At 42.8% G+C, this 13,349-nt stretch overlaps 1 protein-coding gene across 2 annotated transcripts in view; it reads left to right on the top strand.

Annotated features, from left to right (window-relative positions):
• Positions 1-13,349, top strand: part of atad2b (ATPase family AAA domain containing 2B) — a 66,608-nt gene that overhangs the window by 15,044 nt on the left and 38,215 nt on the right. For both annotated transcript variants that reach the window (XR_009120261.1, XM_058057547.1), the window contains exons 21-24: positions 1,681-1,874; positions 1,972-2,131; positions 6,351-6,473; positions 8,295-8,471. Coding sequence is in view for 1 of the 2 variants with exons in the window: in XM_058057547.1 (XP_057913530.1) it covers positions 1,681-1,874; positions 1,972-2,131; positions 6,351-6,473; positions 8,295-8,471 (654 nt within the window). In the remaining variant the exon portion in view is untranslated. The remainder of the gene's footprint in view (positions 1-1,680; positions 1,875-1,971; positions 2,132-6,350; positions 6,474-8,294; positions 8,472-13,349) is intronic.

Genomic DNA, 13,349 nt, shown 5'->3' with positions numbered 1-13,349 from the left:
AACCGGGGACATCTCCATTCTCATACATGTGGAAAAAAAACAAGCAAAGCACTTTGGAGTCGCAAAAAGCTAAATAAAAAGGGAAACATATCCATTTTTTTGTACAATGTTTCTAAAGAGGGGGTGTAACAATCCCCTGTGTTACTACAGCTTCGAGAACAGTTCTACACACGCCCCCAAGAGGGCAGTGTTGCTCTGCACGTGTGCTGTGGTTTCTAAATTGAGTGCACCTTTTTAGCTAGTAATATTTTGGTATATTCTGCAAGGTGTGTTTCATGTCACATCACCTGGAGATATGAACAGATGTCATTTCTGTTCAATTTGGCTGCCCCCCCATTTGCATCAGGGTCACGCCCTCAACCCAGCTCATAATCTGTCCTCTGCTACTGCCCTGCTCCTCAGTGGGAAGTATCCACGTCCACGCCACCTCTGGGCTTTAAAATGGAAATGATGCCGAATGGTTATCCTGCTATGTTATTCTGCTATTTGGAGGTTTGTGTTCCACACCAGCACCGCCACGGTCCATCTTCCAGTAGGCAGGAAGTGGATGCAGGGCAAGTGTGATGTGAGTGCTTGGCTATTGGGCTTAATTAGAGTTCAGGATGCTCGTGATGGATGGACAGCAGAGGCGCCACGTGGCAGACTTCCCGACTCGCCTTACTCTTCTGTATCGCACCTTTAGTGGTGGACTGATTCAGATTTTTCACATCTGATCCTGATACCTGAATTTGGATATTTACTGATACGGATCAGTTTCCGATACCAAGGCTGTGTTTGTTTAATATGCAACCATGCCAAAATAATTATCAGCAAATGTAGCTATTTACACACAACACACACGACACAGAACTCTGAACATCTTTGATTTTCCTCTTATTTATTTCATTCATTCATTTTCTACCGCTTTTTCCTCACGGGGGTCGCGGGGGTGCTGGAGCTGTCTTTGGGCGAGAGGCAGGGTACACCCTGGACTGGTTGCCAGCCAATCACAGGGCACATATAGACAAACAACCATTCACACTCACATTCATACCTATGGACAATTTGGAGTGGCTAATTAACCTAGCATGTTTTTGGAATGTGGGAGGAAACCGGAGTACCCGGAGAAAACCCACGCATGCACGGGGAGAACATGCAAACTCCACACAGAGATGGCCGAGGGTGGAATTGAACCCTGGTCTCCTAGCTGTGAGGTCTGCGCGCTAACCACTGGCCATTTAGGCCAGTAACAGAGAAATGGATGTAGCTTGGCTAACTTTTCCTAATGTGTGTGTATAATATAAAATTGGGGGGGGGGGGGGGGATTACAGACAATAACTATTTGTATTTGTATTTGTTGAGTTCGGAAAAGTATTTGTATTCTAGTACAATTTTTAAAATATGTGTTTGTGATACTATGTATGTATGTGTATATACAGCAGTGATGCAATATGCTGTAAATAAAGAATAGCAGTGTAAAGGTGACAATGTATAGAAGGCTCTAATAATAATGGTGAAAAGCATATTTAGAAGGTTTTCATTAACTACATGAAAATATTCCATTTATTAATATTAAATCCAACTTGGAAATTTGATATGGGAATCACGCAGGTACCAGAAGCCAATACAATACCACTTGAAAGACTTGAAAGAACATCTTTCTTCTTCAGTTGTATTACATTTTTGCTTTTGCCCCCGCAGAGATTTGCAAGGAGGTGCTGCCGGTGGCCGAGGCCCCGGGCCCCAGAGTCTTGTCCGCAGAGGAGCAGCAACGTCTGGTCCAGCAGGCGGAGAACACTCTTCGGGAGCTGCGGCTCTTTCTCAGGGACGTGACCAAGCGTCTGGCCACCGACAAACGCTTCAACATCTTCAGCAAGCCTGTTGACATCGAGGAGGTGAGGACAAACACGGATGACCGGCGTGTGGCTCACAAGGGTGTTGGGTCAGGTCTAAGGTCTACAAGGAATGAGATTCTTTTGGTGCGGCTGCCAGGTATCGGACTACCTGGAGGTTATCCGACAGCCCATGGACCTGTCCACTATCATGACCAAGATTGACAAGCACCAGTACCTGACGGCCAAAGACTTCCTGGTGGACATCGACCTCATCTGCAGCAATGCGCTAGAGTACAACCCAGACAAAGACCCAGGAGGTAAGACATGCATGAAAATGAATGAAAATCTGAACTGTTGCCATCATAGATTCATTCATTCATTCATTCATTTTCTACCGCTTTTTCCTCACGAGGGTCGCGGGGGTGCTGGAGCCTATCCCAGCTGTCTTCGGGCGAGAGGCGGGGTACACCCTGGACTGGTCGCCAGCCAATCACAGGGCACATATAGACAAACAACCATTCACACTCACATTCATACCTAATGGACAATTTGGAGTCGCCAATTAACATAGCATGTTTTTGGAATGTGGGAGAAAACCCACGCATGCACGGGGAGAACATGCAAACTCCACACAGAGATGCCCGAGGGTGGAATTGAACCCTGGTCTCCTAGCTGTGAGGTCTGCGCGCTAACCACTAGACCGCCGTGCCGCCCATCATAGATTCCACATTGTCAAATTTAAATTAAGCTTTAGCTAATACTGAAACATAAACATGAATAGCTAATGATAAAAATTCCATACACTGGCGTAGTATTAGTGGGAACGCTACATGTTTGGATGTTGACCATCTTTCCCCTCGCGGTAAATCAGCACTTGTGTTGTGCTCCATTAGTCATTGAGTAAGGGTAAAAAAAAAACAAAAAACAACAAAATCTAATAACTTATTAAGTGCGCCTACAGGGGCCGTAATTGCAAAAAGCTCCTGTACAACTGGAAAATTCAAATGAAGAACGAGAACATGCTCTGCCGCTTAAAAAGACGCACTTCCTCGCCCTCCCTCGCCCTCCCAGTCCGTGCTGTGGAAATGAGCAAAGGCTGCATATGCATGAAAATTTAATCTTGCCTCTTGTCTCACAGCCAGAGTTGATTTTTTTTTTCTTTTTTCCTCTTTTTCTCGTTGCCATCTTGAGCACTGTAACAGAACGGAAGACTAATACACGCACAAACGAGACCTATCGTTTGCTGACAAACTCATCGGAATTCGGAGTTGGGTTTCAATGCATGAGAAATGTTAGCACTTCCTGAAAGAGCTCATAAGGGACAGCGGCGGGCATGAGTGATATTAATGAAAAGCTGCATACACGACGCCTGCACACCACCATTGGCTTCATGTAACTATATTTTCATTCCCGCCTCGCCTGATACTGATGGAAGCAATTCTCTGCCAGCTCAAATGAATAAATCATATCTGTCTTTGCCGGCGAGCGTGCACGCGCTCATTTGTTGGAACGCAGGCATGCTGATGATACGCTAAGGGGAGAAAATGCAATTAGGGAGTTTAATAAAAGAAGACAAACGAACCTCAGTCCTCGGCCAAGAGACTGCGGCCTGGACACGGCACAGTTTATCCTTCAAGGCATGCTGGGAAGTGTTATCATCCGCTGGTGGTGGGCGTGGTCGTCGCTGGTCACTTTGTACTGCGCCCCTCCAAAGTCTGTACAAAGTCCGAAAGTGGTGTCAAGGCTGTAGTCACTCATGATAAATAATAGATAATAACTGAATTAGACCTGAAAGAAGTTTGGGATGGCTCTGAAGGCTCGTTTTCAGACTTTGATTTCCATCACTGTGACATCACTTCCTTATATGGCGTGCCCTGGTACAAGCGGTCGGCGCTTGTAGGCTCGTTCTGCTGTTTGTCGAAGGTTTCACCGTGTTGGCACCGATCAATGGCTTCCAGGAAATATGTGTTCAAGCATCAGGCAGAAGTGGTTGGAGTCGCACATGTGGGACTGTTACATGTTTGGATGTTGACCATCTTTGTGAGGTAACGCAGGGCTTCCCCCTAGCGGTAAATCAGCACTTGTGTTGTGCTCCATTAGTCATTGAGTAAGGGTAAAAAAAAACAACAAAATCTAATGACTTATTAAGTGCGCCTAAATAATAGATAATAACTGAATTAGACCTGAAAGAAGTTTGGGATGGTTCTGAAGGTTCGTTTTTAGAATTTGATTTCTAACACTTGCTCACTGTGACATCACTTCCTTATAAGGTTTCACCATGTTGGCACCGAACAATGGCTTCCAGGAAATGTGTGTTCAGGTTTGAAGATAACTCGCAAAGCATCAGGCAGAAGTGGTTGGAGTCGCACATGTGGGACTGTTACATGTTTGGATGTTGACCATCTTTGTGAGGTAACGCAAGGCTTCCCCTTAGCGGTAAATCAGCACTTGTGTTGTGCCCCATTAGTCATTGAGTAAGGGTAAAAAAAAACAACTAAATCTAATGACTTATTAAGTGCGCCTAAATAATAGATAATAACTGAATCAGACCTGAAAGAATGGGATTTCTTGGGATGGTTCTGAAGGTTCGTTTTCAGAGTTTGATTTCTAACACTTGCTCACTGTGACATCACTTCCTTATGAGGTTTCACCGTGTTGGCACTGAACAATGGCTTCCACAAAATATGTGTTCAGGTTTGAAGATAACTCGCCAAGCATCAGGCAGAAGTGGTTGGAGTCGCACATGTGGGACTGTTACATGTTTGGATGTTGACCATCCTTGTGAGGTAACGCAAGGCTTCCCCCTAGCAGTAAATCAGCACTTGTGTTGTGCTCCATTAGTCATTGAGTAAGGGTAAAAAAAAACAACAACAAAATCTTCGTCAAAATCTGCCTTCCAGGAAATATGTGTTCAGGTTTGAAGATAACTCGCCGAGCATCAGGCAGAAGTGGTTGGAGTCGCACATGTGGGACTGTTTTGTGAACATGGGCCGCGAGTTTGAGACCACTGGTGTATATCTAATTGTACTGCAGCGTGTGTTCAGGTCTGAATGAAGTTCTAAAACAGTGTCAGCCTCTGTGTGACTGCGAGGACGCTCCACTGCGCCACTGCGCTATGACTACAAACCCGTCGGGTCAAGGCTGCTTGCTCTTGTGCGCATGCGAAAATGTCATCTTATGGGCCCGGTCTCGTGAATCATCTCGTCCCATGAGTCGGGGTTCTTGTGGCAACGCTATTTAATATTGAATAATAATTTAATACCGAGACCAGGGTTCAATTCCACCCTCGGCCATCTCTGTGTGGAGTTTGCATGTTCTCCCCGTGCATGCGTGGGTTTTCTCCGGGTACTCCGGTTTCCTCCCACATTCCAAAAACATGCTAGGTTAATTAGCCACTCCAAATTGTCCATAGGTATGAATGTGAGTGTGAATGGTTGTTTGTCTATATGTGCCCTGTGATTGGCTGGCCACCAGTCCAGGGTGTACCCCGCCTCTCGCCCAAAGACAGCTGGGATAGGCTCCAGCACCCCCCGCGACCCTTGTGAGGAAAAAGCGGTAGAAAATGAATGAATGAATGAATTTAATACCGTTTTAACGATAAATATTAAAGGATGAATTCAGTAGTAAAAATGATGCTGTTTCATATATTATGCATTTCCTGTGTAACTATTGTATTTAAAGGTAATTTTGAGGTAAATTGTGATCAATGACCAGGATTATTAAGCACATGAATTGTGAGATATTGGTGATGTTTATTCCACATTGGTGGAATAAATGAATATTGACATAACCTTTTTGTATGGTCACAGTCATAGAATGAGTGGGGAAATGCGGTTGTATTTAGGTGTTCAGTGAGATGCCTGTCATTAAAAGTTGAACATGAACAAGCCGTGTATCTCAGAAGGAACACAAATCAGACGTAGAAGCAGACGAGCTCCCACCAGGCCATCTGTCATTTGACGCGTCTTCCTCTCTCCGAAAGGCCTTTTCGTAATACACACACACACACACACACACGTACCAACTGCCTCCATCACAACTACGCAGCCTTCCTCCAATTAGACAGTGGCAGATTGTGACCCCTCCGCCGCTCTCTGCCTGAGCGGCTCTGCCTCGGCCTGCCTGCCTGCCCGTAATGAGAGGCGGCGTGTTTACAGCGAATACGCTTTTAGCCTCCACTCCTCAGCTTCGCGTTGCATTTTCCTGCCGTGCAGTCACAGAAAATGGGGCATTAATGATGGCTGGGAACATCAGAGGTGAGGTGAAGAATGGTGGGATGAAAGCGGGTGTCCTATCTTGGCCTAAATGGCATGGCGTTATTGTTGTGTATTATTATTATTATTATTATTATTATTATTGCTGCAAACATTTATCAGCAAAGCCAGCTGTGTTCAATTCAAGAGGCGAGGATCATGCTGCAGTCCTATTTCTCACAGATGCACTCGAATGATGCCTATCAATATTACCCCCCCATGCTTCTAATAGGATGTGGCTTTAAGACCACACTGAAAGTCACCTTCCCTTTCTTCTCATCAGACAAGGTGATCAGGCACCGAGCGTGCAGCTTGAAGGACACGGCACACGCCATCTTCGCCTCGGAGCTTGACCCCGAGTTTGACCGCATGTGCGAGGATATCCAGGAGACACGCAGGAAAAGAGGTGACATGTTTACCGTACTTACCACAGCATTTTATTTCTTCATGTATCATCCCGTTTCGGGGTTAATCTGGTGATTTAGTATTCATTTTGAAGCACATTTTACTTTTTTTTCCCCCCTAAAATGAAGCACTTTGCAATGGCAAAATGAAGTCAAATACAGTAAACCTCGGATATATCGGACTCGGATATATCGGAAATTCCCTCACAACAGACAGATAAAAAAAGAACCGATTTTTCTGTAATGCATTTCCAATAAAAATTCATTGCATATATCGGATTTTTTATAACGGATCTCCAGTCCCGTTCCAATGCATTTCCATTAAATTTCCCTCGCATATATCGGATGGCCGCATCGTGGCGCTCCGATTCGCCGAATCGTGACAGGCCGCTATACGACGTCGTTTGCAGCGTTGCCTGCGCGTCCAGGTACATTGGAAACATAGTCAAGGAAGTGCCTTTTTATAACGGATAAAATCCGATTTACGCATATACCGGATATAAATCCGATATATGCGTAAAACGGACATTTTCCGGTATACGCATATAACGGATTTCGCTTATATCGGACAAAACCAGTGGGAACAATTGAATCCGATATATCCGAGGTTTACTGTATAAAACTATTAAGACCAAAACAAGTTGTGCAACTTGCAAGTTGACCTTTGTTCCAAGACGGACGTTCTTAAAAAAAAAAAAAAAAAAAGCTCATGACAGTAGAACAGTAGAAGAAGTGTAGAATGAAGTTAAGCACTATTTATAGTAAAAGCAGAAGTAAAAGAGCAAACTTGTCTTTGCTGATAGTCTCATGTGATGACGGTTGTCTTATTGTTTGGACAAAACATGCACAGAAATCACGCTAAGCAAAAACATTTGTATACAAATTTTGTAACTTTTTGAATAAAGTTTTTTTTCTTAATAACAATTGGATGAAAAGAAAAAATGGGTGAGTGCTCCTCTAAACTAGCATGGTGCAAGATCTTTTCATGTATAGCGTGAAATATTCAAGCACATAGGCATGTAATGCCATGCAAATAGCCCTGATGATGATGATGATGATGGCCCCGTAGGAATTAGCTAATTAGATTGCTGGCTTAAAGCCAATGCCGTGTAAATATTCCAGTCACAAAGTCCGTACATTTGGACTTTTCAATGTGTCTTCTTCATGTTGGCGGAAGTGCATCCTGCTGTGCTGGATGGAAATCTTGAGCGTTAACATTCTGATCTTCATAAAGAGCTTTTTTCATCTGCAACGTACACGATGTGCCTGTTGACAAAGTCGAGCCGTCGACTTTAATGAACTGAAAGAACATCACGCTCCATGAATATCAGACAAACCAGAGGTCAAACCCTCAAGAAAATGAATGCTGCACTTTTTTAAAAATATTTGATCCTCCAAGCCAAGGTCCTTTTTTTTAGCATGATGCTCAGCTGTAGCAGCTGGATTGGGTGGCGTGTGCATCTTTTTAAAATATTTGATCGTTTAGCATGATTTGGTTGCGTCCGCATCTGCGGGCTCTTGTCTCATCTGAGCAAGTCAAATTAAACACCCTCAAAGAGGAGGGGAATGAAAACGTCTCATTTGATTTCAGCTCCACCTCCTGTTTTTTTATTCCTGTCACACTCATAAACTGTCGCTCCGAATTGCAAGGTTCAGCAATGTCCTTCATTTACATTCCAGTACAAACCTGTGGTCGTGGGATGTGGATCTTACCACCTAAAATAATCTTTTTCACTTCACATAGTGATCCAATGCTACTGTGTGGATGCAGCTATATGTATGCATAGTATATATTCTAACGTAATATTTTGTGGAAACTACAGACCAGCAGATGCCAACGCAGCCAGCAGCATCAGCACCGAGTACTCCGGTTACCAGAAAGAACCCCACTGCTCCTTCTGCTCCCGTTGCTCCTTCGACTCCGTCTGCTCCTGCTGCCGTGGAGGAGCAGACCAGGACCAGCACTGCAGTCCAAGCTACAGAGAAAGCCTGCACGCCCAGTAAGTACCGGAAGATAATATCCAAGGCCCATTGAAGCCACAGCTGAAATGGTAGGACTTACTTTGGTATTGTAATGCTCGTCCACTATAGATTGGTCAAATGGTTCAATGAAGGTAGGCTCCTTCATTTTTTACACTTTGTAAAATGTGGGAAAAATATTTAAGAAGGAAAAAAAAAACAAACCCTCACAAATGAGGATCATATGTCAAATATTTGATGGCCTCTCGCCTCCACCAGGACAATGCAGTACACCATCAATACACTAGATACTCCGTAGAAGGGGTTCTTCACCTTTTTTGTTCAGTGCAGAGTGACCCGGGTCCCATTAAATATTAACACTGTATAGATTTTATTCATCTCATTAATTTGTTTTCGCTAATAAATCAAATCCACTCACAGTTTAACAAGCTAAAACCTGAATAAAGTTTAATGAATAATAACTTGACATGATAAAATGTCATCATCACAAAGATTTTCATTAAACTTTTGCTAATAATTCATGGAACAAATCAAGCAAGAAAAAATTTAAAGGCTTAAGTCAGGCTTATTAATAAAAAAGACCAATATTTAGATTTTACTTTTAACAAAAAAAAGGAGTCCAAATAAAAATAAATAAAATAATCAATCAATAAAAATAAATACATTCAAAATAATATTTTAAAATTAAATAAATTAACTGTAAATAACATTTAAATAAAGTGAAAATAAAACTATAGCCTTATAATGAATTCAACAATTGCGTTAGCAGTCGTCATTTTTGCATGGCAGAACCAGATGTTGCTTTTCCTCCATTTACAAAGCCGTAGTTGAGGAGTCAGGATTGTACTTTTAGTGTACAATTTAGTCTTTTTTTTGGGAAGGGTGGGGGGTGTAGCACATCTTTTGTCTTCATTTTTTGGTTTTAAAAAAACTTCTCCATTGCCAGTTGTAGTTGGATGTGTTCTTCTGATCCTCTGAGCTTGTTAAACAACCGACTGCACTGCAACTGAGCGCCTAATGGCTAACATACAGTAGCATAGCGGCTAGCCTACATCTGGTTTCTTAAGTTGACGACCTACTACGCGGTCTCACTGGTGCAAAACTCACACATTTTTTGCCTAAGTTTGGGCCGTGGCGCTATGGTTAAGAATCACTGCTATATAGTACACGTCCAAATACCTCACAGAAGTACACATAAATACACTAGATACTGTATAGTACACCTCCAAATACCACACAGCAGTACATTATTGAGATGCTAGGATGTGTCCGGTTGTGTATGAAGTTCATCTATCTGACACTAGGTGGTGCCTGTCTCCCACGGGCTGCTTCGGTCTTGAGCTTATGAGGGTCCTCTGTTGGCGGCCATGCTGGAAGAGTCCAAAGCTTCTGCAGTACATAATAATGTATGGAAGTCCAGTCTTTAAAATATCCATAATGGGATCAGAATAGACCACTTCCAAGACCCAAGCCATCCACCATGTTCAGTGTCTTCGTACTGGTACTACCAGTCAGGTCCAGTCAGTAAGGACCGATTAGGCCAAGGGTGGGCAAACTACGGCCCGGGGGCCACATCCGGACCGCCAAGTGTTTCAATATGGCCCGTCTGTTTTTTCCAAAGTATTTCATTTAAACGCAACACATAACCTGGCATCGTGGCTTGTGCCAACTTTTTGATGGTTGAGGTAGCTGCTTTATCAATTTCGTTATTTGATGTGGTCTGTTGTTTACAAAATGCTCCTGGAAAAAGGAGCACAAGCACAATAATAGTAATAATAATAATAATAATGTTGTCAATAATGATAATAATACTACTATTATATTAATATTGTTGTTAATAATATTAATATTATAATAATGGTAGTAATATTATTATTATTAACAAAATAATAATAATATAATAACATTACTATAACTAATAATGATAATAATTCTAATAAAAATAACAATAATAATAATACATTTATAACACACTTTACATCAAATAAATGATTTCAAAGTGCACATATAGCAGATTGCATGACACTTTTACATGTAAAATATGTGTGAAAATATAGGTGTAAAAATGGACTGTTACGTGTAAAATATTACATAATCCCCCCCGTCAATTTTGTTAAATTAATGCGGCCCGCGAGTCAAAAAGTTTGCCCACCCCTGGATTAGGCGGATCTTGTAGTCCAGGAGTCCAAAGGAAACGTGTTGATCAAGTGATCTTGCTCAAACACCATCTGTTTCTGTTTTGTCTAGTTTGACCAACACTTCCATGCTAGCTTGTCCGGTCTTTACCATTGCGCCCCGATGGACGCCCAATTAATTAGGCTGATGTCGCGTGATTAATTTTTGACACGGGAACCCTGTTGTCACCTGCAGCTCCTCAGTGGGACAGCTATTACGCTAATTGATCACTGATTCATCCTAATGACGTGACTAGAACCTGCAGGCTGGAAGTGCCGCGAGGTGCATCATGACAGATGGGGGGTTTTATGGCGTGCTCTTCGGAGCTCTGGAAATAAGTACACAAGAGCGTTTGTGAAGTATATTTGAAGAAGAAACCCATAAGATGCACGGCATGGATCCTTTTGCCAACATTCCTTCTTCCCTGCCACTCTCTCACAGAACCCCCCCACCCCCGGGGCCATTAGCTTGGCCTCAGCTCGGGGGTTCACTTGTGGTGCATCACCACAAGGATCAAGTTCATTGCTAGTGTCATCCTTTCATTTATAATTGAGTCCCATAGTCGCTTTTTTTTTATTCAGCCTCGACTTTTTTTTGCTTGCTTACGTCAGCCACCATTGATCACCGCACTCCATAATTCATACCATCAGCCTTTTTTTTCCCAGGTATCGGCTTCATTGGCCCGCATTGTTTTTTTTTTTTTTTTTGCTGTCATGGTCCACAAGGATGTGTTGACGTGCATGGCTCTTCCATAAGTGTTTGCAGAAGAGAAGAATAATGATGGCAGTTCTGCATAATTTGTCCTACATCAGTCAATAGCACGCCCAAGGCAACAGCCACCGAGGCACCCCTCCTTCCTCACTTTGCCTTGGATCCCCCCCACCCCCCACCACCACGCTTTGCCAATGTCAATCCATGGCGAGCGAGGCCTTGATGGGATATTTAAAGTCATAATAAACACCCTGCTTTCCTTTTTGATGCATAAAAGGATGGCCTGGATTAGTTTTTTTTTCTTTTAAGGTTAAAACAGACAACAAGCGCGCAGGAAATGGGTTATTAAGAGGACACTTCAGAGAACACAGAGCATCGTTGAAGATAATTCATCCGACTCGATTTAGCCATAGTTGTCTTTTTTCCATTTACAAGGACACCAGATGTAAGATGGCTTTGCCAAAAGCAGGAAGTTCAGCCTTGTAGTTAATGTGCTTTGGATACGCAATCATAATACAGTAAACCTCGGATATATCGGATTCAATTGTTCCCACTGGTTTTGTCCGATATAAGCGAAATTCGTTATATGCGTATACCGGAAAATGTCCGTTTTACGCATATATCGGATTTATATCCGGTATATGCGTAAATCGGATTTTATCCGTTATAAAAAGGCACTTCCTTGACTATGTTTTCCAATGTACCTGGACGTGCAGGCAACGCTGCAAACGCTGCAAATGACGTCGTATAGCGGCCTGTCACAATTCGGCGAATCGGGAGCGCCACGATGCGGCCATCCGATATATGCGAGGGAAATTTAATGGAAATGCATTGGAACGGGACTGGAGATTTTGTCCGAAATAGGCGAAATCCGTTATAAAAAATCCGATATATGCAATGAATTTTTATTGGAAATGCATTACAGAAAAATCGGTTCTTTTTTATCTGTCCGTTGTGAGCGAATTTCCGATATATCCGAGGTTTACTGTAGTAATTACAGCCTTTTATCCATTTTGGTTTTACTTGCTTGACAGCCGCCTCGCTAACTCCCCGAGGCAGTTTACCGCTCGTCGCTTTGGCCTACCTTGGTTACCGTACAGCGGAAACTCACTTTGGCAGCTTGTTTTCCATTATTAACAACGTCTGCTACATACGTCAGGTGATGAATGGGACCCTTTTTTTTTATTCCTCCAGGGGGCTAAAATTAGAACATGCTTGCCAACACTAAGAAACACAGTATGTACTCCTTACTATGTACTCATTATTACTCATTATGTACTCCTTTTTAAACGTTTCTCCTCAAAAGCAGTCTGGGAAATCTCACAGAAAAAGGTGCCAGGCATAGCCGCCATTTTGTTTGCCCAAAATGCCTCTTGGATCTTTGTGGTGCCAAGCATGAAATGAATAAGAAATGCTCCTCCCTGATGCTTTATTGTTTCAGGCTGTAGATTGCACCGCGTCACAGAAGGAAAAAAAAGGATAGAATGAATAGATTCACCCATGCGAGCGCTCTTCTCTCTCTCAACCCCAAAAGAGAACGCGACTTACATTGGACCACCCGGAAAGAATTGAAAACCCCAGCACCCACTCTTTTTAATTACTTAAATTACTCCTCAAACCGCGCTCATCCGCACTAATTGCCGACATTGCCATTAAATCCTAGCATTGAGGTGCATTTTGGCTTCGCACATAGCTCCCCCCATTTACCGCTAACTAGTCATTAAGACATGTCATTACAGTTTGCCAATTCATTAGCCCTTTCAGCGGCTGACTCCTAGCCTTATACACTTGATGGGTATTCATCTAACCATCTTATGCGTCTGCACTACTAATGACCCCGTGCAAGTAAAAGCTCCAAGGGTTTGGTGTAGGCCTGCACGATATATCTAATAAATATCGTGCGATAAATTTGAATTAATTAATGCATAAGTAACACATTTCTTCCATGCGCAACTTTGGCCAATGCGGTGCTACTTTATATGGAAGCAACCTTAAATGTGAATCCGACTAGT

This window comes from Doryrhamphus excisus, chromosome 19 (genome assembly GCF_030265055.1).
Source record: "Doryrhamphus excisus isolate RoL2022-K1 chromosome 19, RoL_Dexc_1.0, whole genome shotgun sequence".
Lineage (NCBI taxonomy): Eukaryota > Metazoa > Chordata > Actinopteri > Syngnathiformes > Syngnathidae > Doryrhamphus > Doryrhamphus excisus.
This window is presented reverse-complemented; position numbering and strand designations above follow the sequence as displayed.